Consider the following 27940-nt stretch of genomic DNA (forward strand, 5'->3'; position numbering starts at 1 on the left):
TTTTATTAAATAAAAGTTTATTTTCTACTATTGACACTCATGTTGCTGCTGTAAAGTACAACAACATACACAAATTGCTAGCATGAATTACTCATTGTTCGCCCCCACTGAACTACAGACATTGCTTGAGAATTAGATCTTTGCTTTAGGGATTAAAAAAAAAAAAACTGGGCCATCAGATCTGGAAAGCGTGTTCTCCAGCGATGTGTCGATGTGTTGGAATTCAAAGGCATAGCCAATACAGTAAAACAGCATGGACTGCTGTCACTGGGGAGAAAGGAATGAAAATGGGGCTGGGGGGGAGGTGGGAACCACACACAAGCAGTTGTTCCTGAACAGCTGGAACTGAAGCTCGATGTTGCCCACGTGGGCTGAGTGGCAGCTGAGAGGGGACCAGTCGGGGGAGTGGACGGAGAGGGAGGGTGGGAACGTGGATACGAGGAGTTAAAAAAGTATAAAAAGTTAATTATATCTAAAATACAGATTAGATAGAAATGTTCCAGAACTCATTAAATAAGCTCAAAAATACTGGAAAGTGGCAATTTGAACTACATTTATTTTTAAACAAGTGGGGGGAATAGTGAGTGTTCTGAATGTTGTGTGCAAAACTGATCCACGTCACCATCTCACCGGCACGGCTGAACAGGGCAAGGCGGGAACACTGGTTTCCAGCATCACGGGCGACACTACAAGTACGTTTGTGAATGAATACTGTAAACTTTAGTTTTAAGGCAGCTGGTACTAATGCTGCACACAGGCTTAGCTCGGGGCCCATTGCACAAATGGGACGGTGAGCACTGGGAAACAAGAAACTGAGGGAAGAAAAGGGGAATCGCGTTATTGGACAAAAACAATGTGCCAAAATTCTTCTCCCTTTCATACACACAAGAAGAAATATTGGAACATTTAGAAAAACAAAGCACCCATCCCACCGACTTCAGCCTGTTCCTTGACAAAAATTTCAAAATACTGATAAATAATCGTGACGGCGAGCAGGATGCCAGTGCCGGAGCCGATGGCCCCCAGGAAGTCGGCCAACACGGACAGGGCGCCGATGCACAGGCCGCCGAACGCTGCTGCCGTGGGGATGTACCTGCAACACAGAGCCATCGGTTGGCGGGGCGCGCACACGGCCATGGGGCAGACTGACCAGGCCAAGACGGGCCGCTGTTTTCCAGAAACCAGTAAACAGCCTGGAGAAGCCATACAGAATTTTTTTTTTTTTTTTTTTTAATAGCAGGAGGTTAGAATCCTCGACAGGAAAAGGAAAAAAAAAAAAAAAGAATCCTTGACAGGTTGAAGATGAAAATATTTATTATTTTAAATAGGTCGTCTGTAGCTCAGTCTTGTAGATGAAGAGTAAATTCCAAAATGCTTTCTAAGTACCAGATTTATATGTGATAAGATGTGGATGATCCTCTTCACAGTCTTGGCTGCATGTTAGAATCACCTGGAGCACTGCTAAAAATAATGGGATTGTATTTAAAATACTCCAAAAAAGAAGGGAAAAAAAGCCGGGGGGAGATGACGGATGAACAGGAAGAGCAGAATGAGGCCAACTGCTGGAGCTGGGTACCTGGAGGTTCGTTCTACGACTCTGAGTTTCATAAAAATACAAGTGCCTTTTCAAGCAATGGTTCTGGAACAACAGGACATCCACATGCACAAAAAGATATCTGGACCCTTCTCTCACATTAAACAAAAAAAACTGCTGCGAGCAGATCACAGACTTGAATGGAAGAGCCGAGACTCGTAATGGAAAACAAGAATGAATCTTTATGACCTCGGGTGAGGCAATGGTTTCTTAGATAAACACTAAAAGCAGCACAAAGCAACCATGAGAAACTGAACTTCATCAAAATTAGTAACTTGTGCATCAAAAGAGACCAAGAAAGTGAAAAGACAACCCATAGAATGGCAACAAAATATAAATCATAAACCTGAGAAGGGGTCTATCCAAAATATTTGTTTTTTGAACCTTACAAAAGACAACACAAATGAGCAAAAGATCTGAAAAGACTGGGCTCAAACTCACGACCCTGAGATCAAGAGTTGCGCATTCTTCTCCAAAGAAGATTCACAAATAGCTAATAAAACACATGAAAGAAAAGTACCCAATGTCATTACTCAGCAGGGAAAAGCAAATCAAAACCACAGTGAGCTCCCGCTTCATACCCACATAGTGGCTGTAATGAGAAAGCAGGAACTGTGCAAGGACGCGCAGCAACGGCGAGCCGCACTGCTCGTGGGACGCAGACCGGTGCAGCCACTCTGGAGGAGAGTCTGGTAGCTTCCTCAACACATTAAACCAGCATCACTGTACCACCCAACTACTCCTGCAGGACTGAAAACATATGCCACACAAAACATGCACAAGTACGTCCTTAACAGCATCATTCCTGATAGAAACTGGAAACAACCAAAATCTCCACCAACTGATCAATGGATAAACAAATGTGCTGTCGTACATCCATTTAATGGAGTATTATTCATAAGTAATGGATGAACCCTGAAAACTTCATGCTAAGTGAAAAGAGCTATTTACAAAAGATGACAAGTCCATTTATATGAAATGTCCAGAAGAGGCAAATCTGTAGAGATCAAAAGTAAGAAGTAGGCTCAGGGAAGGGAAGGTGCGATAGGAATGGGGAATAACCAAGAGTTACAAGGTTTCTCTCCGGGTGATGAAAATGTTTTTGGTTTGTTTTTTAAGGTTTTTTGTTGTTGTTGTTGTTGTTGTTATTATTGTTTTAATAATCTATAGACCCAACATGGGGCTCAAACTCACAACGCCAAGATCAAGAGTTGCACATTCTTTTGACTGAGCCAAACAGATGCTCCAGTGACAAAGATGTTTTTAAAATTACACTGTAATGATTACACATTCTGAATATACTAAAGAACACTAAACCATATACTTCAAATGAGTGAGTTACATGGTATGAATTATAACACAGTAGAGCTGTTATCAAAAAACAGACTAATGGAAGAATTGACCCAAGACCAAATAAATCACAAGTTGTAGAGGTGGAGTATCAGTACTTTTTGAAAGCTCCCAGGTGATTTTATGTGCAGCCAGACAACGAGGATCTCCACTCAAGAATATTTTAATACTGGGCTAAGCAGTGAAGGGAACACAATTTCAATTTTAAAAATCATTTAGATGTCAATTTTGATGGAGAACAATTTTAGAGAACAATTCAGTATTTTGTTAAATTTTGGTTCTTCTGTGTGAAGCAGAAGAAAAATGCTTCATGTTCAAATAGGATAACATTTGACAGTAAATTAAAGGTTGAAAAACCAAATACATTTGTACTATACACAGACACACACATACTCACACAGATCAGATCTCATGACCTTACCTATTAAGCTCATGAACCATGGAGGTATCTCTGTGGCCCCTCATTACCATTTGCTGTTCTTTAAGCTGCTTAGCTACCTGCCAAGAGAAAAAGCAACTTTTAAAATCAAACTATAAATATTTCACTTTACTACCTACCAGGTTCTGTGTGAAGTACTTCCCACACACTACTAAATAAAATACGAGAGCCCTGAGGTAGGCACTGTCCTATCCTCTCCATTACACCTGAGGCTCAAGGCTGCACACCACCTAGTACCCACACATTAAACAATTGTTTCTCAATCTTTTTTTTTTAATCGATCACCTCCCTAAACAGAAATTAAATACTAAGGAGTAAGAGTTTGTTGGGTAGGGTTCAGCCTTGGAGGGTGGTTTTACAAACCATTGTAAAACTCTTAAGAATTTTTCCACCTTCCAGAAACCAGTTTTTAACCCTCTAGGGATCATTATTAAGAATGTACGACTTAGGGCAGCCAGGGTGGCTCAGCGGTTTAGCGCCGCCTTCAGCCCAGGGCCTGATCCTGGAGACCCAGGATGGAGTCCCATGTCCGGCTCCCTGCAGGGAGCCTGCTTCTCCCTCTGCCTGTGTCTCTGCCTCTCTCTCTCTCTCTCTCTCTCTCATGAATAAATAAAATCTTCAAAAAAAAAAAAAGTATGACTTAAAAGTTTAAATTACAAAAGTAAGAGTGTTTCAATTACCATTTTGAAATTAAAAACGTTTATTTTCAAATATAACAAATACTTACATCTTTAGCAGAGGAACCAGACACCTCTATCCATGTCTTAGAAAAGAATGCACACGATCCCAACATGAAGATGATATAAACAACCACATGGACAGGATCCTCAAATATGGCGCCCATGGACTCAGGAGGAGAAAGATAGTAACAAAGGCCTCCCACGGGGTAAGAACGAGCAGGTCCTCCCCCACTAACATCCTACAGAACAAGAATAAAAAGGATAGATGGTGAACCCAAGTGGTCAAGATACATTTTTATGACTTTTCAAACTCCTCAAAAATTACAAATCTTTAAGCTCAAAGCACCTACAGCTAACGATTCCATGTAACTTAGAAAGACTGACTTTTGGGATCCCTGGGTGGCGCAGCGGTTTGGCGCCTGCCTTTGGCCCGGGGCGCGATCCTGGAGACCCCGGATCGAATCCCACATCGGGCTCCCGGTGCATGGAGCCTGCTTCTTCCTCTGCCTGTGTCTCTGCCTCTCTCTCTCTCTCTGTGACTATCATAAATAAAAAAATAAAAAAAAAAAAAAAATTTAAAAAAAAAAAAAAAAAAAAGACTGACTTTTGTGTCTAATGTCTTCACTTCTCCAAAATTGTATAGTGAGCATGTATTATATAAAGGACATTGTGAATGTATTAACAAAAGAGTGATTTTTTAAAAGCCAACATTACAATACACCTACAAAAAAATCTTCCCTCTCTTCTTAAAGACAGGAATATAATTACATTTACAGTCAATCTCTGATTACATTTAGAATCTGAAACTGCACTGTACAAGAGTACATAACATATTCTTTTAACTTCAAAAAATTCTATGAAGAATACAATCAACTGAAATACTGACAGATGACTAACAACTCACTGCCTAAACTTTATAGGTTTGTATAAGAAGTAATTTTTTAATATTTAAAATAGGATTTTTATCCAGATAAACATTCAAGAATTTTTACAGTAACAGAACTAGGAACAGTGTAAGTTTTGGGGTGGGAGGGATAGAACAGCAGTTTCTGCCTGCAATAATTAAAGTGTCTGGTTCCTGAATATACATTTCAGTATCATTTATTTACTGTGCCCCCAGAATCACTAATCCCCAATCAAGAGCATTATTTATAGATAATTCAATTTCTAGTAATTCTCATTAAAAAGGAACTTAGTTAAGATCACAACACAACCTACATAAGACCACAAAATGCATTTATTGCTATGAAATTATTACAGTAATAATTACTGATGGATTATTATCTCACAAGGGGAGGGACCACATCTTCCCTCATCACAGGTAGTCACGTTTCCGTAACATGATTGGAAAAAGAGTACTATGGATAAAGGGAATCCTATTTCCTTCAACTAACACTCAAGAGTTACTGTCTTATCCTCTTAAACTTAAAAAAAAAAAAAAAAAAAAAAAAGACCTTTAGTAGAAGAAAGTTAGGTCATGTAACTTACAATGAAACAGGTAGCATATTAAGATAAATGCATAGAAGAAACACTGTACTTCAGAAATAAGGACTATAAAAAATAGCTGGTGAAATTCAAGTTGTACAATTATGTACTCTATAAAAGAATAAAGGATCATAGTCTCTTTTAATTCTATGGTTTTAAGGAGGAAAAATAGCTCCTGGGTCATATGACAGAACTTAAACCAGGTAAAATTCAATCCGACAAGAACTCACACTTCAGTAACAACGTGGCTGGACTGCTCTGGAAGAAGCTATGATGACAGGATCTATAAAGGGAAGTCAGAAAGTGCTGGATTCTATTTCTAGTAACTCTCTTCTCTCTCCAGTCTAGTAATCACATGCCTATCTCTAGCCCAGTTAATCACAACTAGTTTATTGCCACTCGAGCCATGAAAAATGGGGGCAAAGCAGGAGATCTCAGCACCCCACATATAATCAGCAAAGAGCTTCTTAAAAAAAAATATTCTAGACAACAGCTGAATAAGATACCAAAACAGGGAACCACTTTCATGAGAACCACTGTGATTTTTAACCTTAAGGTCCTCAAATGAGATGTGAAAATGCTCTCAACAGTAAATTAATACAAAGTACCTGGCCCACCTTAGTTTTACAACATTTATCAATCTTTCTAAATGAATGATAAACTCTGCTACAGGTAAGTGAATCTGAAAACGTTACAGCAATGGCTTCCATTATGGCTCATCTCTTTCAGTTAAAAATACAACCACGAAATGCAAATTACAGTAAATTTGAATGCTTAGAATAAATAACAAAATACTCACAGCCCACTGTCCTAGTAAATTTACTAAAAAGTTGCCACTAAATCGAACAGACAGCATCTGGGAAATAACATACAGGTTTGACACTAAGGCCGACTGGAGAATAATGGGAATGTTCGAGGTATAGAAGAGCTTGATGGGATAGCTACTGTACTGTCCTCGATACCGGGCCGACTTGATGGGCAAGTCAACACGAAATCCCTAGAAAATGAAAATGAAGAGGAAGTAAGAGTAACTGCACATCTCAAGTAATGAACACAGATGACAAGCAGAACAATACAGGGGGAGTGGGAGAAGCAACACTGGCATTTCTCCTTCCACACAGAACTCCTGTTCTGTGCCATCACCACTAATATCTCGCACCTTAGAGTCTAAGGAATAGAATCATTTGCTTGACTAGATTCCGTAACACTGGTTAAATATGGACATTTCAAATGGAATTATTTTCTTTGAAAGCAAAATAAAAATCCATATCCCTCTGACTTCAGTGAAGCAAGTATACGTACCTGAAAATATATAACGACGGCAAACACAAAAACTGTAGCAATGAGGTTCATGAGATTGGGTAAGTTCTGACGATAGAAGGCCTCCCTTAAAGCTCGGACCTTGTCTGTCCTGGTGGCCAGTAAATGAAAGAGTGCTATGACTGCACCCTCAAACTCGGTACCTGATAAATCAAGAGAGAAATTAACTGTAAACTCTTTACCCAAAATTGTCTCAAAGCTCAAACAAATACCCTTGAAACTCCAGTACATGGCAGAAAATCGGAGTCAAAATCACTCATCAATGTTTACGTTACGATACAACCATGTGCGGAGCTTCTAAAAATATTTACATCATGGAAGCAAATGAATCTTTTTTTGCACAAATCTCAAGTTTTCTCAAGACACTATTCTTGATGAAAACAGCCAAAGTAGAATAAACCTAAGCAAGTATTTAGGTTGTAATGATTTGCCTCCCCTTTACTGTAGGGAAGGGAAAGGAATATTTTTAGGGAGGGGGGTAAAGCAGCAGCAAAGCAGAATAAAGATGTCAGAATCAAAAGATACACGTTACTCTATCGAGCTTGTTTTTAAGAAAACTAATAAACCATCATTGCTCTTTTCTTAAGGCCAGGGTCATTCTAGACATTAACCGTTATGAATCTTGGATGGCATCTGAGACAAATGGAGATGGGGAAGGGGAAAGACAGATGAGGTATTTCAAAATTTAGTTGCCGTTACCAAGCCAAGTAGAATAGCAGCAAAAGTATTCATGCTCCCTGATGGTACAGTAAATAATAGTGTTTTCATTCGAAAAATCTTAATCCACTACCTTTTTATTCCCCTGGGAATGTGGAAATCGGACAAATCAATGACTTCTGTGGCAATGGCTTAAGCAAGTGATATTTTAAAAAGTTGTTTGCAACCACTGAAATTTTCAACAAGCAGAGGCTAAAATGTAGCTGTTATTCTTTGTGAAGTAATATTTCATACTCCACAAATCTCTGCTGCTGAACTCTTGAGCAATCCGCAGCGGTTGGCCCCTGGGACAGCAAGCAGGATGCCTACAGGCCTGTCCTGCTCCGTGATGGGTTACTTTCCAGCACACATCCAGCAAAACTCGTGCAGTTGCAGTCACTGTGCAATGTACCTCTGCCAGTGTTAATAGTAGTGGGACTAAAGGCCTTCCAGACAATGGTTTCACAGATGTTGGTGGCAATAAAGAGGGAAATACCAGACCCCAAGCCGTAACCCTTCTGTAGCAGCTCATCTAACAGCAGCACAATCAAACCAGCAACAAACAACTGTGGGGAAAGAAATGCAAGTAAGCTGAAGCAAGAATAAACTCAAGGAAGGGGACGATGAACACCATTGACTACTTTCAAAAAGCATGGGCATTTTTCATATTAAAACCTGATTGTTGCAATAGCACCGTTATGACTCTCAGCACCTCTTTAACCCCACCTTAGTGAGAAGTCACTTCTGGAGATCAGGGGGGTGGAAACATTGTTACATTAGGAAGCAGACATTTAAACCTTTACAGCATGATGATAAACCACCTGAATAGTTTCCCTTACAATGTTTAAACAAGACCGATTGAAAAAGCACACTGAAAACAAAAATGTTCAAACTTGTTGAATTTAGGACAGCAAGAAACTGAAAATGTTCCAAGTAGTTCCAAATAAGTGAAAGACTAAATGAAGTATGGTATAATAACAAGACACAATTATATGCTACCACTGAAGGAAAAGTATGTGAAATTTATTTTTAAGATATTATATGTAATATTTTATATATTACATATACAGTTACCATTGAACAACACAGGTTTGACCTACCCAGACTTTTTGTTTATAGATACACTGCAGTACTATCAGTGTATTTTCTCTTCCTTACAATTTTCTTAACATCTTTTCTCTAGCTTATGACAGTGTATAAACACAGTATATAATATACAAAATATCCGTTAATCAACTATTTACATTATTGGAAGGCTTCAGGTAAATAGCAGACTTAGTTATGTTTTGAGGGAGTCAAAAGTTACATGCAGTTCTCAACTGTGGGGGGAGGGGTCAGCACCCCAATCCTTGTGCTGTTCAAGGGTCAACTGTAATATATAGAGAGAATAAGCCAAAAAGAGCACAAATTAATATGAGTAGAGATTATAATGTAAGAAATGCCCTCCGTACATAAAGTGACAAAGACTGAATGTAAATTTGAAGACAAGGATTTGCCAGGTCCTTAACCTTACCCTTTTTAACAAAATGAAAGCATACTGACTTTAATTTATGTGAAATTGAAAATTCTTAATTTTCTTCTTGGAGAAGACATTTCTATAAAAGCATGCATCAATTAAAAAGAACTCCTGGCCTTGCAAGTCGTGACCTATAGTCACTTCAGTAACCTAATCAAGAGGAAAAGAAAAGATGCTTCTATGCCTTCAACCTCACACCTGTCCCCATTTTAAGAACCCCATCCTACCAAAGGGAGGAAATGCCACTTCCATTCTTCCCAGCTCTGAAGACTCCCACCCCACTGCTTACTCAGTTTACCCAACATCCCCCATTACAAAAGAGAGCAAACAAACTACAGTACACCATTTCAAGCATGCTTACCTTCCACGGTGTTTTTTTTTTTTCCTGAACTGTCATTTCAGTAGTTGTACAGAGCCTAAATTGTCTATTTACAGTCTTAATTTGATTTTCAAAGGATTGGAAAAAGAGTACAATTCTTCAAACTTCTAAGAGTGCTCATGAATCCTTTACTGTTTGAAAACCAAGTTTAACACTTTGACAAGATAAAACAGAAGTTAGGACTTACTACTGAGATTTTACATTGATCACAATTATGTAAAAAGTAAATAAATACTCCCAATCAGAAACCAACCCTGTGCATGGAATAAGAGCTGTCCATAAACTATTAGCCCGCCAAAAAGTATGATCAGGGGCTTCTGATTAAATGACCTGTCTAGAGTCATAAAGTCACTCTGAAACACCTGTGATTCTCCAAACCCCCTGTTCAGACCAATGACCATCAGACCACAGAGTGATTCATGTATGTCTGGTGGAAATCAAACCCATTTTTTTTCTAACTAGAGAAAGAAATTACAAAGAAGCTGAAATGAGAAATGGTCTCTATAATCAAAAGAATAAGATAAAAGCTACTAAAAAGCATGTGAACTACACCTCTAAGGTTGGGGTGGGGGCGGGGTGAGAAACCAGGAAGTCACAGCATCTCGTTGACTACAACAGTGATGGAAACTGAATGCTAACTGGATGCTCTTGTGGAATATGCCGTACATATAAATCTCTAAATTAGGCATAAAAATTACTCTTTACATTTCAACTCTACTTTGCATTCACACAGTTTGACAAAACAATACTTACCTTTTCTATATGCCAAGCACATATTTTCTACTCTGGGATTTTAATCAAGACCCACCATTTAAGATTTCAAATCTTACTAGTTGAAAGACATGATCACGTGAATGAAACAAGAATAATTAATGTGAGAAATACCTTACCTAACAGCATGCAAACAGTTTTCAAAATCTATGTTTCTAGGCGAAACACACTGATCCAATCATCTCTCTTCAGTGTATCCACACATTTTCAATGTTAGCAATGCCTTAAAAGACATGCTACCCACCTATGATCAAACACATTTCTCTATACATTAACACTGAAAAAATTAACCACAAGTATTCGTCTAACAGAATTTATATGTTAAAAAAAAAAGTATACACCCACTTATTTCATTTCTGAATACAACTATTTTTAGACTTCTTATCCTGGGGGAAAAAACTAAAATATCTTAACTCCATTTTATCTCCAATTCAAATTTGTAATGACTCCACAGAAGTCAATGCTTTAATAACCCAGAACTGATCAGATGAGGTTCTTTAAGAATCCAAAATTATCCTTACTAAAATACTAGAAAAATCATACTAGAGCATAATGTTCTAAGAGTTAAGTACCGATCCTGAGTGTCTTCAAGATCAGGGTTATTCTGAACTACGGGTTGCATAAAGCAAAGGGTATAAAGAAACAAAATAAGACAATCAATATGTCAGTGTCTCAACAATGCCAGAAGCACATGGAGAGATCCTAAGCACAGAAAGATCCAAGTCAGTTTTCAGAGGATTTTCTCTCCCAAGCCACTGCAACACTTCTTCCTCTAACTCTCAAAGATTACAAATTTGCCAATCAGGTTTTTTAAAATGGAGAAAAAACGACGTTACTCTAAAGACTTCTACCTTATACCCAAATTGGGACCTCACTAGGGCTCAGAAACCTACCATGAAAATTTTCACGTGGTCAAAAGAAAGTATTTCCATCTAGTTAGAAGAGCTCTCCCTGTTGTTAGTGACACCAATAAATACTTGAACAACCTAATTCTCCTTGGTCTGAAATAATAACTCTGTTCACGATTTGATTTGCTGCCTATATGAGGTTTCTCATTAAAAAAGAAGGGTCAATCATACCAGTCTGAAATGGTCCTATCTATCTATGTATATATTAGTAAGTTGGTATTTTAGTTTTACTTAAAAATATTTTTTCTGAAATTAATGCTGTAACCATTAAAAAAAAAGACCTTCCTAAAATAATCCTAATTCCATAGAGGAAGCAAGAATAGGCATTTCCAAAATAACAGGACTATTTTATATATATGTGTGTATATATACGTGTATATGTGTGTGTGTGTATATATATATGTGTGTGTGTGTGTGTATATGTGTGTGTGTGTATATATGTATGTGTGTTCGTGTGTGTGTGTGTGTGTGTATATATATATATATATATCTCCATTCTTGGGTAACTTCTCTAAATGATTTTTATGGAATGTACATTAGAAAAGTATCTTCTGGGATCCCTGAGTGGTGCAGCGGTTTAGCTCCTGCCTTTGGCCCAGGGCGCAATCCTGGAGACCCGGGATCGAATCCCACGTCGGGCTCCCGGTGCATGGAGCCTGCTTCTCCCTCCGCCTATGTCTCTGCCTCTCTCTCTCTCTCTCTCTCTCTGTGACTATCATAAATAAATAAAAATAAAAAAAAAAAAAAGAAAAGTATCTTCTAAACTTGACACACTTTGAGATACTTAGTAAAGGATAACTATGTTGGCCTTTAAAAGTTCAATTCCAAAGGGTCTATTTTAAAAATCCATGGAATATATATGTATATAGGTTCATGTAGTTTACTAGGTGTGAGATATTATTTGTGATGCCATTATTTTGTGTACCACTAAAAAAAAAAATACTGTCAATTAAACTATGACAATAGCTTTTCACAAAGTTGTTTTGTTTTCTACTTACAAGAAAAGTTATTTTAGACTGAAACACAGATTTTATCATCTAGGCTGTTCTGTGCCTTTGTGTACACAGAGTGACTGTTCCATAACAAGTCATAGACTTCTGCAGACATTTTAAATAGCAGCTAATCTCAAAAACATTTTACATCAACAATTCCCATAAACAATTGATGCAACAAACATCCGAATAGCTCTAACCAGCTGACACACATATGCAGACGAAGACTACTATCATGATTGCTGCCTGGCTGACAGCAACTGTAGAGCACTACCAGCTATAAGAAAACACATCCAGGGGCCATCTGGGTGGTTCAGTCCCTTATGGGCCATCTGGGTGGTCAGTCCCTTATGATCTCAGGGTCCTGGGATCAAGCCCCGAGGCAGGCTCCTGCTCAGCAGGGAATTTGCTTCTCCCTCTCCTCTTGCCCCTCCTCCTGCTCCTGCTTTCTCTCACCCGCAAATAAAAAATCTTAAAAAAAGAAAAAAATCCTGATTTTAGATACATCAAAAAGTAAAAAATGTGCATCTCAGAACCAATGAAGTACAGCTAATCTATAATTCTTTATACCATGCAGCTATGAAGCTATTATAAATTTTAACTTTTATATCAACATAATTTATACATGTCACTTCAACAATCAAAATCTTATAATTAAATAATGCAAAAGTAAGAAAATTAATATATCACCTAAAGAATTGTTAGAAAAAAGGGATCAAACTATTTTATCTGCAGATGAAAAATTGGATTTCTTACCTGAATAATGATAAGGAGACAGATGCCAGCACCCATTTCAGCAGGATCCCCATACATGCCCGTCATGACATACACAATGGCTTGCCCAATGGTAATGATCATACCAAATACTGACAAAAATTGGGGGAAAAGGAGTACATACTTACAACCAAAGACAAAAAAAGACTAGAAAAATATCTTTGCCACAAAATTCTCAAATTTGGAAAAGACTCTTTAATTGTATTAATAGCTCACGTTTCTGGGCTCCATTGAATAGAGCTCTATCTTTGGGTGTATCTCCAACTTCAATGATTTTGGCTCCTGCTAACAACTGCATAATCAAACCAGATGTTACGATTGGGGAGATACCCAATTCCATTAAAGTTCCTGTAAAGGAGAAGGAAAAAAGTAAATAATCTTTACTATACCCAGTGCAGATTAGTTAACAAGTGTTGCAATCCTTAACAATGTCTACTGAAACACATTCTCAAATGTTTAAAGGCAGATTTTCATTCTTTAAACATTATTAATTAACACATTTATTTCCTTTATTAACACAACTTTGCAACAATTCATTGAATCAAAATTACTATCCCCAAAAAAGGTAAATTTCTGTAAACTCTACACTTAAAATGTTAAAGAAATCCAAAATTTTTGCACAAATCATGATTTTTTAAAACTTACATTGGATTTTATTTTAATGCAAAATAAGAAATTACATACCAAGCCTGAAAATTAAATATCAAGTTAATAAAAAATGACATTTAAAAATATTTGTGACTCTTCTAATTTAAAATCTAAAATGACATAGAGTCATCCAAATCAATATAGAACATTTAGTGGCATATAAAATGTTCATGACATAGCAAAATAAAAAATTTGGAAAACAGTATTACAGTTTGATGCCAGTTAGTTTAATACTAAATGGAAAAACAGTTTCCTGATATTTTAGTGTGGCTGTCAAAATATGGTTATTTTTACCCATTGAGATTATGGATAATTTCTATTTTCTTCTTTTTGCTTCTCAAGTTTTTCTTTAGAGAAAACACATATGGTACTTATAGAGAAAAATAAAACCAAACACGCCAAGTGTGCAAGGCAACGTGTATAACAAAGTAATTCTATATAATCAAGAATGTTCCCACTGGTCATTCTGTCATAACACAACCTTAAGTCCCAGCTTTTATAAATGTTGAAAAGGTGCCCTTAATATGAGAAAAGATTCCATCCTAGGATGATTCATGTCTTCTCAAATATTTCTTCAACAGTAAAAGGTAACAACCAGTAGAAAGAAATAAAGGCCCAATGTATAGAAAACTTAACCATAAGAGACAAAATGACAAAAATACTAGGAGTGAGCATGCCTATCATCTCGGAAAAGAAAAAGCCTTCCTAAGCATGACAATAACCTAGAACCCACAATGAAAAAGGTAGATGCTAGGGTTAGCTACAACTATGAGAATTCCATGTGGCAAAATACTGCACCAAGTTTTTTTTTTGTTTTTTTTTAAGGTGGCTTTAATAAAAGTTAAAAGAAAAATATTTGAACACAAATGACAGAGTTCATATCTCCAATTTGGGAAGAGTTCTTACAACTCAATTTAAAATGAACAAATCAATAGAAAAAAATTTTAAAAAGGAAAATGAGCTGGGATCCCAGGGTGGCTCAGCAGTTTAGTGCCTGCCTTCCACCCAGGGCGTGATCCTGTAGTCCTGGGATCGAGTCCCACATCAGGCTCCCTGCATGGAGCCTGCTTGTCCCTCTGCCTGTGTCTCTGCCTCTCTCTTGCTCTGTGTCTCATGAATAAATAAAATCTTTAAAAGAAAAAAAAAAAAAAAAAGGAAAAATAGCTAACACAGTATGGCTGCTCCCAATGACAACTCAGGAAATACCATACAGGAGGGGACCTTAAACTCTAACCAAACCTGGTGTAAATTCTGTAATTTGGAATTTTGAGCTAAGAACCAAAGAACCCAGGAATTTTGGGAGCTAAATCCCAAAGAAAAGGAAATCCCTGCTGCTGATCTAAAGCTGGCCTGGATCTCTCTCCCAGCCCAGGCTTAGCTGTCCTATCTCCTCTATAGATTCCAAAACATAACAGGTATACTTCTTTCTTTCTTCTTTTTTTTTTTTTTCCAAGATTTTATTTATTCATTCATGAGAGACACAGAGAGAGAGAGAGAGAGAGAGAGAGAGAGAGAGAGAGAGGCAGAGACACAGGCAGAGGGAGAAGCAGGCTCCATGCAGGGAGCCCGACATGGGACTCGATCCCGGGACTCCAGGATCACCACCTGGGCTGAAGGCGGTGCTAAACCGCTGAGCCACCTGGGCTGCCCAACAGGTATCTTTCTAATAAATTCCATTTTTGTGTTTAAACTAGTCAGTAATTTTCTCTTATTTAAAACAAGTCCACTCAGAAAAAATTCAAATATCCAATAAAGGCATAAAATGATGTTCAAGTTCGCCTGTATATAAAGAACTATAAAATAAATAAGATACCAATTTTTACCTGTTCAACTTTCAAAGACTAAAGGACTAATAATATCCACTGTTGGAAGAAAAATGTCATTCTCATATACAGCTGCTGAGTGTATAAAATAATCTTTTAAAAGATAATTTAGCATTATCTATCAAAAATTTAGGTGAATATTATATTGCAAAGTGAAGCTTCTAGAAATTAACTCTATTAAAAAATTATAGTAGATAGTATTACAGTGACAGCATTCAGGGTAGCACTGGTTATAATACAAAATTGGGGAAAAAACTAAATGTGTGACATAAGAGGACCCTAGTAGCCCGGAATCACACTTGAAGTACACTCCTTGCTTTGTCTTCTTTTTTTTTTTTTTTCCTTGCTTTGTCTTTAAGCCCTTTATGATCTGGCTCTTGGACTCATCTGTAACATCATGTCCTACCTCATTACTTCTTTCCTTATTTCCTTCTAACCATACTGACCCCTCATCAGTCCCTGAACACATTAAACATCTTGGGGCCTTGGCACAGGCTATTCCCTAGAATGTTCCTCCCTCAGATCTTCACATGGCCTTCTTTCTCATGTCCTACAGGTTTCTGCTCCAATGTCCGTCCCCTCGCCCTAAATGTACTTTGTGTAGAGGCTATTTCCTCAAATAGAATAACATAAACTCCGGGCAACAGGGACATGGTCTTGATCACTGTTCTAATCTCAGCACTTCGCACAATGCTTGCCCCACAGTAAGAACTCAAAAAATACATGAATGATTAAATAATGCATGGCATATCCATATAATGGAACATGTATGGCTGTTAAATGAAATAACTCATCCAAAAAATTAAGTAAACATACTAAGTAGTAGAATAGTCACATAATTTATCTCATTTTTTTAGTTTAAAAACAAAAAACAAAAAACACACAGTTGACCCTGGAACAACGTAGAGGTTAGAAACACTGACCTCCTATGCAATAAAAAATCCACATATAACTTTGGACTCCCCTAAACCAAAAACTTTACTAATAGCGTACTGTTGACTGGAATCCTTACCGATGACAAAGACAATTACCACAGGTTGTATGTTATGTAAGTTTTATATACTATATTCTTGTAATTAAGTAAGCTAGAAAAGAAAATGTTATGAAAAATGTCCTAAGGAAAATACATTTATAGCACTACACTGTTTTTTTTTTTTAAAGTCCACATATAAGTGGACCCACACAGTTCAACCCAGGTTGTTCAAGGGTCAACTAAATATAAATTTATTTTTATTTTATTCTTTTATTATTTTTTTTCTAAATATAAATTTATATACATTAATGTATATGCAGAGAAAAGGTCTGGATATTCACCAAACTATTATCCTTCCCAGGAGTTACCCCTGAGATGCAACACTTGTATTTTCAGGTTTATATAAAACTGTATACAAATTTTGGTACATTTTTTAATGATTAATCAGTATTTTAAAAATTACCAACAAAACCCCCCATGATCCAGGCCCTCCTATCTCTTTAGCCACTGCCTCACACACAAGTGCTTTTAGCTCAGGCCGCCCTCTGCCTTCAGTCCACAACCTGAACTCCAATGCAAATGCTATTCTGGTACTGTCCCCTCAGACACTGCAGATTGGGGTCTTTCAATCCCACAGGAAACCCAAGGACAGACTTCAAAGGGTCCATGACTCTCCAAAGGTATTGTGCAAAATCTGTGTATCTGAATTTTTTTCTTGGGAGAGTACAAATAAATTTAATAGAGTCTCAAAGAAAATATAACCCATAAAGGGATGGAGAATCAAAGCTCCAGACGGCACTATCACTCCGTTTTCTGTTGTACATCTATACTCTGTACATATTTCTATTATTACAATACATACAGAGATTTGTAAGTATTTACATGTTGGTCTCTTCTCCTAGGCAACGAGTTTCTTTTACCATATGCTCCCCACCCCTGTAGACATCAAAATAGTTATTTCTACATTTTCACATCTATTTGATGTCAGTACTAATGCCTAGTATGGAGGCAAAAAAAAAAAAGTACATACCTCTGTTGGATGCAAGAATAACTCTCATCCAGTAGAAAGGATCTGCAGAATCTGATGACATGATTCCAAATAGTGGTATCTATAATATTACATAAAACAGTTTATTAAAATGCATTATCTAAATTAAGTTGAATTAACTTAATTCAAACTTCAATTACTTAATATTTGCAATACTGTAAAAAAAAAAAAAAAAGAGCACTACTTCTCGTGTTCTGTAACCCTAAAAGGAAAGTTTTTGAACAAAAATTAAAATAATAGAAATCACTATAGCAATCTACTAGTAAACACACCTATCAGGATGATTTGTTGCACAATAGCATGAATACACTTAACACTACTGAAATTTATGCTTAAAAATAGCTAAGATGGTAGATTTCTTTTTTTTTTTTTTAGAATTAAAAAAATACCCCTATCAGTAAGTAATAGGATATATCTACCCAGTCATAGGAAAAATTTTGCTAAGCTAAGGGCTACCAATGACAGCCACACTCCAAATATAAATCTGAAGGATAGATAGATAGATGAATATTACGCAGCCACTGAAAATTATAAAGAATCCTGTAACAGCATAAAGAAGTGCTTATGTTTAACACTAAGTATAATACTGTGGTTCTCAACCTGGGGCAATTCCACCCCTCAGCAGCCACCTGGCAATACCCGAAGACGTTTTTGGTTGTTACAACTTGGGAGATGCTACTGGCATCTGGTGGGTAGAGGTCAGGGATGCTGCTACAATGCCCCCACAACAAAGAATTAAATTAACCGGCCTAAAATTCAGGGCTGCTGTTGAGAAACCCTGGTATAAAAAGAAAGGTACAGAATTGTATAAATCTAGGTTCAATACTGTAAAAATGTGTAAAAGATAAACCTAAGTGTAAATATTTAAAATACTGAGGAGTAATTATCTGTAGGTGGTAGGATTATGGCTAATTTTTTCTTTATTCTTCTCAGCATTTATCAAATTTTCTAGGAGTACAAATTACTTTATCAGAAAAAAAAAAAAAAAGAAACTCAACTTCAGAATGCTTCCTATTATATGACCAATGTCCAGGACACACAGCACCGGGCCATACCCCTCCCCTCACCATGCAGGGATCAGACACAAAGAAAAATACATTTCCAGTTTCAAAAACTTTCTTTATACAAAGCTGATTTTTTTTTAAGTTCCAAAAGATGCTGCCAACAATTCTGAACAATCCATCTGGTCAACCTCACCCTCTCTCGACATCTGGATTTATTAGCTGGGTAGCAAAACTGGTGAGGCAGGATGCATGGGTATTTTATGTGTACCCTAACGCTGCTAATACTCTTCAGCTAATGTGAGAGACAAGGAGAAAGGAGGTTATGTATGAAGACTAATTAACACTACAGGACAGTCCACATCACAATATTCCCTAACTGGGAGAGAGGTCAATCAGTCAAATTACTTTACTTAATTGCAGCTGATAGAGATGGCCATTACCTCCATAATTAAGTGATGTGTGGAACAACGAACAAGAAAAAGTCGGCCAACCACCCTAAGTAACGGCATTCCTTCCTCTCCTGTAGTCAACAGGATTATTAAACTCAGTGTCTGGTTTTATTCCTCTCAGTAATATCCACAGCTACAGGTTACGTACAACAGTAGTTGGGCACAACTCCCCAATGCGTAAGAAACCACACTTTTTAAAACACATAAAATAGCAGACACTAACAAGAATGAAAAAAGCTAAGGAAAAACAGGGCACCACGGTGGCTCAGTCGATTGAATATCCGACTCAATCTCAGCTCAGGTCCTGAGATCAACTCAGGGTCGTGAGTTCAAGCCCAGCATTGGGTTCCAGGCTGCAGATGGAGACTATTTAAAAAAATAAAAAATAAAATTTAATTTTAAAAAGCTAAGGAAAACAATGAGTAAAACAACCAAAGAAGAAAAAGGATCATGAACTTGAAGCGCTGGTGGTCACGGAGGCCAGAACACTGCAGACAACTGAGGAGCAGAGAGCCTAGCACTGAGCTGCTCCCACCATCACCACAGGAAGGCAGCTGAATGCTGACAATTCCCATGACCTGAAGGAGAGCAGGCTGTACAGATACCCTTATCTTTCAGCCTCCTCTGATTGGAAGGGAGTAGAAATGGCAGCTGGGAAGAAACAGATGGGTGACAGAGGGCCAGGGTGTGGTGGGGATAAGGGAGGGATCTGAGGTCAGGAGTGGAATGGAGCCCTCCTCAGTCACCTGGTAAGAACCACCCAGGGAGCATTTACTGCACTTGTCACAGCTTAACTCACCTCCCATCATTCCCTGGGGCTAAAGAAAACTGGGTGAGACAGGAGACCCCCAAGCCCTTTACCTGCAGTGGGGAGGGGAAAATAAACCTGCCTGAGATTCAGTGGAAAGAAATCACCAGCACTGGGGAGAACTGCCTAAGCAGGAGAAAGACATAAATAAAACCGAGCTTGGCAACTATGCAATTATACTGCAGGGGAAAAAATAACCAAAGTTAACAAAAATGCATACATTAATTTATTGCATGAAACAGTCATGAGAAATACCACTTTTTGAGCAACACAGTTCCTATGGTTCTAGGGTTCTGACAGCCAAGCTTAAAATATTTACTACCCAACCCTTTACAGAACAATGTTCACTCATCCTTGGATTAGAAGATTCAATATTGTCAAGAAGCTAATTTTCTCTAAATTCATCCATAAATTCAAAGCAATATAAATCATAATCCCGGTAAGCCTTCTCAGAGAAACTGACAAGCTGATTCTAAAATCTATACAGAAATATGAAGAACCTAGAATAACCAAAAACCATTTCAAAAAGGAAAAACAAAGTGGGAGGACTTTTACGACCTGATTACAGGACTTAATACAAACCTACGGTAATCAAACGGTGTAACCATAACCATGGAATATACATCAATGGAACAGAACAGAGTACAAAAATATATCCACGCTTACACGGTTAATTGATTTTCAACAAAGATCCCAAGGTAATTCAATGGAGAAAGGAGAGCCTTCTCAACAACTGGCTAACCATACAGAAAAAAATGAACCCAGGCTTACTTACTCCATATACAAAAATTAACCTGGAATAGATCACAGACCAAAACATACAAGCTGAGACTAAATATTTAGGACAGAGAGAAAATCTTCACAACTTTAAAATAATCAAAAATTCCTTAGATAGGAAACAAAAACCATGAACCATCAAAGAAAAGACACATTGAACTTCTTCAAAACGAAAAGAATTTTGCTCTTCACAAGACATTAAGGAAATGAAAAGGCAAGCCACAGACTAGGAAAACATATTCACAGTACATGTATCTGACAAAGGACCTGTATTCAGAAAATATTTTAAAATACATATAATTCAGGGTGCCTGGGTGGCTCAGTTGGTTAGGCATCTGCCTTCAGCTCAGATCATGATCCCAGGGGCCTGGGATGGAGCCCCCAAGTTAAGCCCCCTGCTCAGCGGGGAGTCTGCTTCTCCCTCTCCCTCTGTCCCTCCCCCCTGCTCATGAGTGCTCTCTCTCTCAAATAAATAAATAAAAACCTTTTTCAAAAAGCTTATGATTCAATGTAACAATAGGATTTTTTTAATGGGCAAAAGATTTGAAAAAACTTCACAGAAAATAAACAAATGCCCTATAAGTACATGAAAACGTTGTTGAATATCATTTACCAGGGAAATGCATATTAAAATGTCAATGTCATTTATCAAGGTGATGCAAATTAAAACCACACCCATTAGAATAACTAATATTAAAATGCTCAGTAATATAAAGGGCAGGCCAGGATGGGGAGTAACGGGAACTCCAATACATGACTGGTGAAAATATAAAATGGACAACCACTTAGAAAGAAGTTTGACATCTTCTAAAGCTGAACCTGTAATTATCATACACCCCAGCAATTCTACGCCTAGGTATTCACCAATGAGAAATTGAAACAAATATTCACAGAAAATCTTGCCCAAGAACTTTTGCAGCAACTTTATCAAAACCAAAATTTGCAAACAACTCAAACATCCAACAAGTGAATAAATGAACAAATTGTGTAGAGTCATCCAACAGAACACTCCTCAGAAATAGAAAGGGATGAATTACTGCTCTACCAAACACATGGATGAATCTCAAAATGCTGATGATGAAGCCAGAATAATACTGTATGATTCCACTTAGATGAAATTCTAAAAAAAACAAATCAAATTATAGGAACAGAAACCAGATCAGTGCTTGCCTGACACTGGGGGTGAGGTGGGGACTAAGACATTACACAGAACTTTCTGGAGTGACAGATGTTCTGTATCCACTGAGGTAGTAGGTATGTGGGTGTATACATTTGTCAAAACCCTTCAAAATGTACACTTAAAAAATAAGTGTATTTTACGATACATAAATTATACCTTTATAAAGCTGGAGGTTTTTATGGAGGGGAGGGGAATTTCTAAGATGTTAAAAGTAGGTGGTAAAAATATGGATGATTATTCTTTTTTCTCACTACTTTTCTGTACTTAAAAAAAAAAAAAGTTCTCTCTCCCTGACCACCCAAAACTATTTTAAACCAAGTACAGTAGTAATATATCTTAATGACCAAATCATCTCACTCTTCAAAAAAAAGTATTTGGGTTTTCCCAGACTATGGACTTAATCTGCTCTACTGCTTCCTAATATTTTTTTTTTATACTTCCTTACATGTATTTCAATAGCTTTTCAAAATCCTCAAAAAACTTGCATCCAAATCATCTAGTTTAATCCTCACAACAATCCTGTAACAAGGATATGTCACATTTTATCCTCATTTTGTGAACTTAATCTCGCAAATGTTAATAAAAAGCATTACTGAATTTTATCTATTTATAAATACAGTATATCACTGGAATTCCAGAATGTGACTTTTTGGGATTTTAAAATTAACACATGCTATTTACAACATGATTAAAGGCCTACGAAACAGAAAATATATTTGCAATGTCTAGGTCAAAGGTTTAACATTTTTCCATATAAAAAATCTATCTGAAATCAATACCAAAAGTATCTCAAGAGAAAAGTGGCTAAAGATCATTAATTGCACACTAAGAGAAAAAAAAGAAAAAAATGTTCAAACCCACTAATAAAAAAAAAATTCACAGTAGGACAAGATAATCATTTTTACTATCAACTCAGATTAAAAATAACAATGCTCAAAATAATTCAGGATATTATTTTAACTAAAATAAATTTCTTGGGCACGAGGGTGGCCCGGTCGGTTAAGCATCTGCCTCTGGCTCAGGTCTTGATCCCACCCTAGGATCGAGCCCTGTATCGGGCTCCCCGCTCAGGAGGGAGCCTGCTTCTCCCTCATGCTCTGCCCTTCCCCTCCTCTACCCCTACACCCCCAACCGAGCTCATTTTCTCTCAGGGGCACTCTCTCTCTCTCAAATGAATAAATAAAATCTAAATAAATAAATAGATAAAATTTCTCAAATTGTAACCAATCAAAACCCTCACATAACAGCATAAACATTGAATTAATATTTTGGTTACATACCTGACAACATACTAAGAAAATGAAGAGAGTTATGGCAGTCCATAGTACCTTTTCTCTAAACTGGATCTGTACAACAAAATAAAGATGATCAATCAAAACCAAGAAATAACAAATACAAAGCAAAATTCCACATTAAAGCATAACTAACATTCTGCATCACAACATGCTTCTATTATTTACCACTAAGATATTCTCACCTCGTTAGCAACAGCTAAAGCAAACAGCTCAACTTTTCAAACATAACCTTCTTTACTTTTCCAAGTATTAAGTAAATTAAACAGAGGCAGGCCTCATCACACTATACTATGTTGACTGAAACCAAAAAGGATGAGAAAGCAAAACACGGATCCAATATGCACGCATTTCAGTTAACATAACATTGTGCAGAGCTGGGACTGCCCGTGATAATGTTATATGAATATTTCATGAGATATGGAAAGTGAGAGCTTCTTGGGATGCCTAACATGTAACTGGAACAACTATTTTTGAAACCTAAAAGCAATTAAAAAAAAAAAAGAAAGAAAGAAAGAAAGAAAGAAAGAAAGAAAGAAAGAAAGAAAGAAAGAAAAAGGAAGAAAGATACTTCTAGATAAAACAATAAGTTTAACAAAAGTTTTACTTATCTCTTCCTATACGCACCTATTCCTGTTAGTTTTGTGAGATATCAAAAGCACAAAAGAGGACTGTCTAGGAACTGGCCAGTTTGGGATTAACAATATTCCTGAATTTAAATACCTGAGCTCCAAAAGTGCACAATGACAGAAGAATAATTTGATTCAGTCACATTTTTTTATGAATGCATTGTGATTTTTCTTTGTACTGAATGATCAAGAAATGGGAGGTTTATACTTGCACAATTGTAATTCATTTCTGTCAAACAGTTGCACTTCTCAAAAGTGACCTGGCTCTGGGGGTCACCGCACTGAGTCATTCATAGTGCGGTGGGTCACCAGAGACAGGGCAATATTGTCTCTTATGTAACACACAGGCCAAAGAGACGCTTGGTTTGGAAATGTCCCAACTTAAAGAACAGGCATTCTTAAAACCAGAAGATAATCTATCTAAACTGGTCTATACTAGTTTTACTTACTTTGTGCCTCTTGCAAGGAGGAGCAGGTAATATTTCTCCAAATACACCAGAAAAGAGTTGGGGACAATAAATCAATCTTACTAGGTCAGTAGAATAAATCACTTAGCTACCCTCTATATTACCAAAATGTTATACTTACTTTCCTTTCAGGTTTCTGAATTTCTGGTAGAACTGCACAGAAAGGTTTGATAACTTCTAAAAATTTGACTGTTAAAAATAAATAAATAAAAGAATTTCTCTGTTACAAAGTCTTTAAAAAGAGATGTACCTTTTTATAGAAACAAATACAAATGTTCTCTAACTTTTAATGGTAATTCATCCCGTTCCTACCTCCAAAAGTAATCCTAGTGCTCTCCATTTCAAATATTGTATCAAGGAAAAAAGGTAATTTAAGGGACAAAAGAATCCAAAAGGTTTAAGGGTTTAGTCAGTAGAAGCAAATACAAATATCCTTTTACCATGATTTTGCTTCCCCATGCGTGTGTCCAGCCCTTTTATATATACAGAAAAGGAATAATTCAATGAGCATCACTACATTGGATAAAAAAAAAAAAGCAAATGCAGGCTACTACATTACCCACATGACAACGCACCCTAGAAGAAAATAAAACATATCCAGAGAAATACAGGAGGAAAGTACAACAGGAAATGGGCCGAAACTGCAGAACTGGCTTAATTTAGGCCGAAAGATAGCTGAAATGCCTGAGAAAGATCACAGAATCATCTTCCACAGAGATAGCTTTTGCTTTTTTTTTTTTTTTTTTTTTAAACTATACAATCTCTACTTCATTTCACTTAAGTCAACATTTCACTGCTTGGTTGCTCTCCCACATGATGATCTCAAAGTACTTGTGTATGTACAATATCCAGCCCAGCAGAACGCGACCATTACATTTCATGAGAAAGTACTGCTTTCCCAGATTAACTCATTCGACATAAAAGTAAGACAAACCAAGGTTCTTTAAGGATAGACACTATCTTCTGGCATAGCTTACGTCAACTCCTGCCAAAGAACTGGAGAATGAAGATGATATTCCCTCTGCCTTTGCCAGCGTCTGTAACGTGCAGACACACAAGAAGGCACAACCAGCTGTGAGTTACCTTCCCCTACAGACCCTGGATCCTGTATACTAACATCACGAAATGGATTTAAAATTGACCTGAGTAAAAAATAAATAAAATAAAATAAAATAAACCTGAGTAATTAATTACACTTGCACAGTTAGCCAAAAGCGGACTATATAATCTCATGAAACTTCTCAAAATGGTAAGTCACTGATGTTTGACAGAAGAATTGAGAAATTCCCACGGGCAGAGAGATTCATCGTCCAAGTACCATTTTGGACTATTTGGAAAGTAACCCTGAATCACGGAAGTATTCTTCTCTGATGCAAAACAAGTTGTCAATCACACATCAAGGAAACTTCCTGGACTCCTTGTCCCCTTTTGCATCCCACCTCAATCCAGGCCACCCTCCCGGATTTCGTGGCGTTTTGCGATCATCCGTGTTGGGAGAGTTCACGTGCAAGCCGTGCTTCTCGTCGGCCGCTTGTCTATCTTGTGCTGCAGAATTTCACCGATTACACTGCAAATTCAAGGTCAGGGGGTCCCCCCCCCCCACTTCCTTTCTAAACGTCCACTAGTTGGCCAGTGGGTGCACCGCTCAGGTTTGCACCGCTCAGGTTCTGCAGGTTAGGTCGTGCAAAATCCTACCTACTTTTGGAGGTAGGAATGTCGGATGAACGCAAACCCATTCACCCAACAAACAGCTCCGCGGCTAGGCTAGTGCACAGGTGAACGCCTGTGGCTGCGGTGTTGGGGAGCCGGCCCCCAAGACGCCCGGGATCCAAGGCCTCGTCCCCGAGGCTCAGACAACCTTACACACGGTGGGTTCTCAGCCGACGCTACAGAAGAACTGAAATGAACATTTCAGGGAAAACGCTACGCTGCCAATCGCACTTCTTTCCTCCCCTAAATGATGCCGCGCATCACTTTAAAAAAAAAAAAACCAAACAAGTCAGAGCGCTTGGGGCACCATCTCCACGGACGCGCCGAGGAAGGGCGACGTGGGAGCGAAAACACGAGCTTCCCAAGCTCCTGGGAAAGCGCGAAGCGGTCCCGCAGGCTCGTCGGGGCCTCGCCCCCGCCCCCACCGCCGCGGCCTTCCGTCCCGAGCCGCGCTCCTCGCCGCCCAGCGAAGCGGCCCCGGCCTCCGGGACCCCCGGCCTCCCGGCCCCGGCCCCGGCCCCGCCGCCGCCCCGGCCAGGCCGCAGCGCCCGAGGAGCCTCGGCGGGGGACCCGGCGGCCGCCCGCCCCACCGCCCGCAGCCCGGCGGGACCGCGCCGCCGCTACTCACTGCCCATGGCGGCGGCCCGGAGGGGCTCGGCGGCCTCAGCGCGGCCTTCGCTCCCGTCCCGCGGCTCGGGTCTCGCCGCCCGCTCCCGACGCGCTCCGGGCCGGCCCCGCGCAGGCCCCGCCCCGCGCCACGTGACCGCGCGCCCGCCCCCGGCCCCGCCCCCCGCCGACGCAGGCCCCGGCCGTTGGCCCCCGGCGCGGCGGACGTCGCCGCGTTGCCATAGCTACCGCCGGCGCTCCCGCGGGCGCGCTCCAGCCCTTGTGCTCCAGCCTGTGTGCTCCAGCCCGTGTGCTCCAGGCCCGCCGCTCCGGGGCCGTGCTCCCGCCCCTGTGCTCCACCCCGCCGCCGCCCTGAGGCCGTGCTCCCGCCCGTGTGCTCCACCCCGCCGCCGCACTGAGGCCGTGCTCCAGCCCGTGTGCTCCACCCCGCCGCCGCCCTGAGGCCGTGCTCCCGCCCCTGTGCTCCACCCCGCCACCGCACTGAGGCCGTGCTCCCGCCCCTGTGCTCCACCCCGCCACCGCACTGAGGCCGTGCTCCCGCCCCTGTGCTCCACCCCGCCGCCGCCCTGAGGCCGTGCTCCCGCCCCTGTGCTCCACCCCGCCGCCGCCCTGAGGCCGTGCTCCCGCCCCTGTGCTCCACCCCCGCCGCCGCCCTGAGGCCGTGCTCCCGCCCCTGTGCTCCACCCCGCCGCCGCACTGAGGCCGTACTCCCGCCCGTGTGCTCCACCCCGCCGCCGCCCTGAGGCCGTGCTCCCGCCCCTGTGCTCCCCCCCGCCGCCGCCCTGAGGCCGTGCTCCCGCCCCTGTGCTCCACCCCCGCCGCCGCACTGAGGCCGTACTCCCGCCCGTGTGCTCCACCCCGCCGCCGCACTGAGGCCGTGCTCCCGCCCGTGTGCTCCACCCCGCCGCCGCCCTGAGGCCGTGCTCCCGCCCCTGTGCTCCACCCCGCCGCCGCCCTGAGGCCGTGCTCCCGCCCCTGTGCTCCACCCCGCCGCCGCACTGAGGCCGTACTCCCGCCCGTGTGCTCCACCCCGCCGCCGCACTGAGGCCGTGCTCCCGCCCGTGTGCTCCACCCCGCCGCCGCCCTGAGGCCGTGCTCCCGCCCCTGTGCTCCACCCCGCCGCCGCCCTGAGGCCGTGCTCCCGCCCCTGTGCTCCACCCCGCCGCCGCCCTGAGGCCGTGCTCCCGCCCCTGTGCTCCACCCCGCCGCCGCCCTGAGGCCGTGCTCCCGCCCCTGTGCTCCACCCCGCCGCCGCTCGGGGCCCGTGCTCCAGCAGCACAGTGGAGTTCGCTTGCCCGGGCTGGACCGCGGCTGCGGGGCCACTTCCTGCCTGAGCTCAGCTCCGAGCTCCCAGTCGAGCAGTGGCGGCTTCCTCGACCGCCTGGTCCGGGGCCCGGGCCTCCCGAGGGTCATGCGCCGGGGTCGCATCCCTGAGACACGGGGCTGAGCAGCCCCGAGACCTGGTGTGCCCGAACATCCCTCTTAATTTTGCTCCCACCTTATCGAGACTTCTTGGAAGTTGTCAAAAATCCGTGACGCTCTGTCTATAGTTAACAGCGCATGAACTCCCCGTGACCTCTCACGGGAGCTCCTCTCAGCTT

The 27940-nt window shown here is 40.3% G+C and overlaps 2 protein-coding genes across 2 annotated transcripts; both read right to left on the reverse strand.

The window, feature by feature from the left end:
• SEC61A2 (SEC61 translocon subunit alpha 2) lies at positions 1 to 26448 on the reverse strand. Its single transcript, XM_041765455.1, has 12 exons — positions 26341 to 26448; positions 24124 to 24191; positions 22895 to 22960; positions 17379 to 17457; positions 13121 to 13252; positions 12887 to 12996; positions 7977 to 8130; positions 6851 to 7011; positions 6348 to 6545; positions 4111 to 4302; positions 3366 to 3442; positions 1 to 1093 (listed from the first exon to the last, which is right to left on the reverse strand). Exons 1-12 carry the CDS (start codon positions 26345 to 26347, stop codon positions 907 to 909), a joined length of 1431 nt encoding a protein of 476 aa, XP_041621389.1. The 5' UTR covers positions 26348 to 26448; the 3' UTR covers positions 1 to 906.
• On the reverse strand, positions 26376 to 27752 carry LOC121497752 (glycine-rich cell wall structural protein 1.8-like). The gene has a single exon (XM_041767476.1). It carries the CDS (start codon positions 27750 to 27752, stop codon positions 26376 to 26378), a length of 1377 nt encoding a protein of 458 aa, XP_041623410.1.
• Positions 27753 to 27940: the final 188 nt, after the last annotated feature.

Source organism: Vulpes lagopus, chromosome 8, assembly GCF_018345385.1.
Source record: "Vulpes lagopus strain Blue_001 chromosome 8, ASM1834538v1, whole genome shotgun sequence".
Classification (NCBI taxonomy): domain Eukaryota; kingdom Metazoa; phylum Chordata; class Mammalia; order Carnivora; family Canidae; genus Vulpes; species Vulpes lagopus.

Bases quoted from the DNA above. Each gene is read 5' to 3' on its own strand.
- SEC61A2 (XM_041765455.1), bottom strand. The intron at 17,458-22,894 runs GTATGTAACCAA...GTAATATTATAG, and splicing joins TTTTCTTAGTATGTTGTCAG to ATACCACTATTTGGAATCAT. The intron at 3,443-4,110 runs GTAAGTATTTGT...TTCTCTTGGCAG, and splicing joins CTGGTTCCTCTGCTAAAGAT to GTAGCTAAGCAGCTTAAAGA.
- LOC121497752 (XM_041767476.1), bottom strand. From the start codon at position 27,752: ATGACCCTCGGGAGGCCCGGGCCCCGGACCAGGCGGTCGAGGAAGCCG.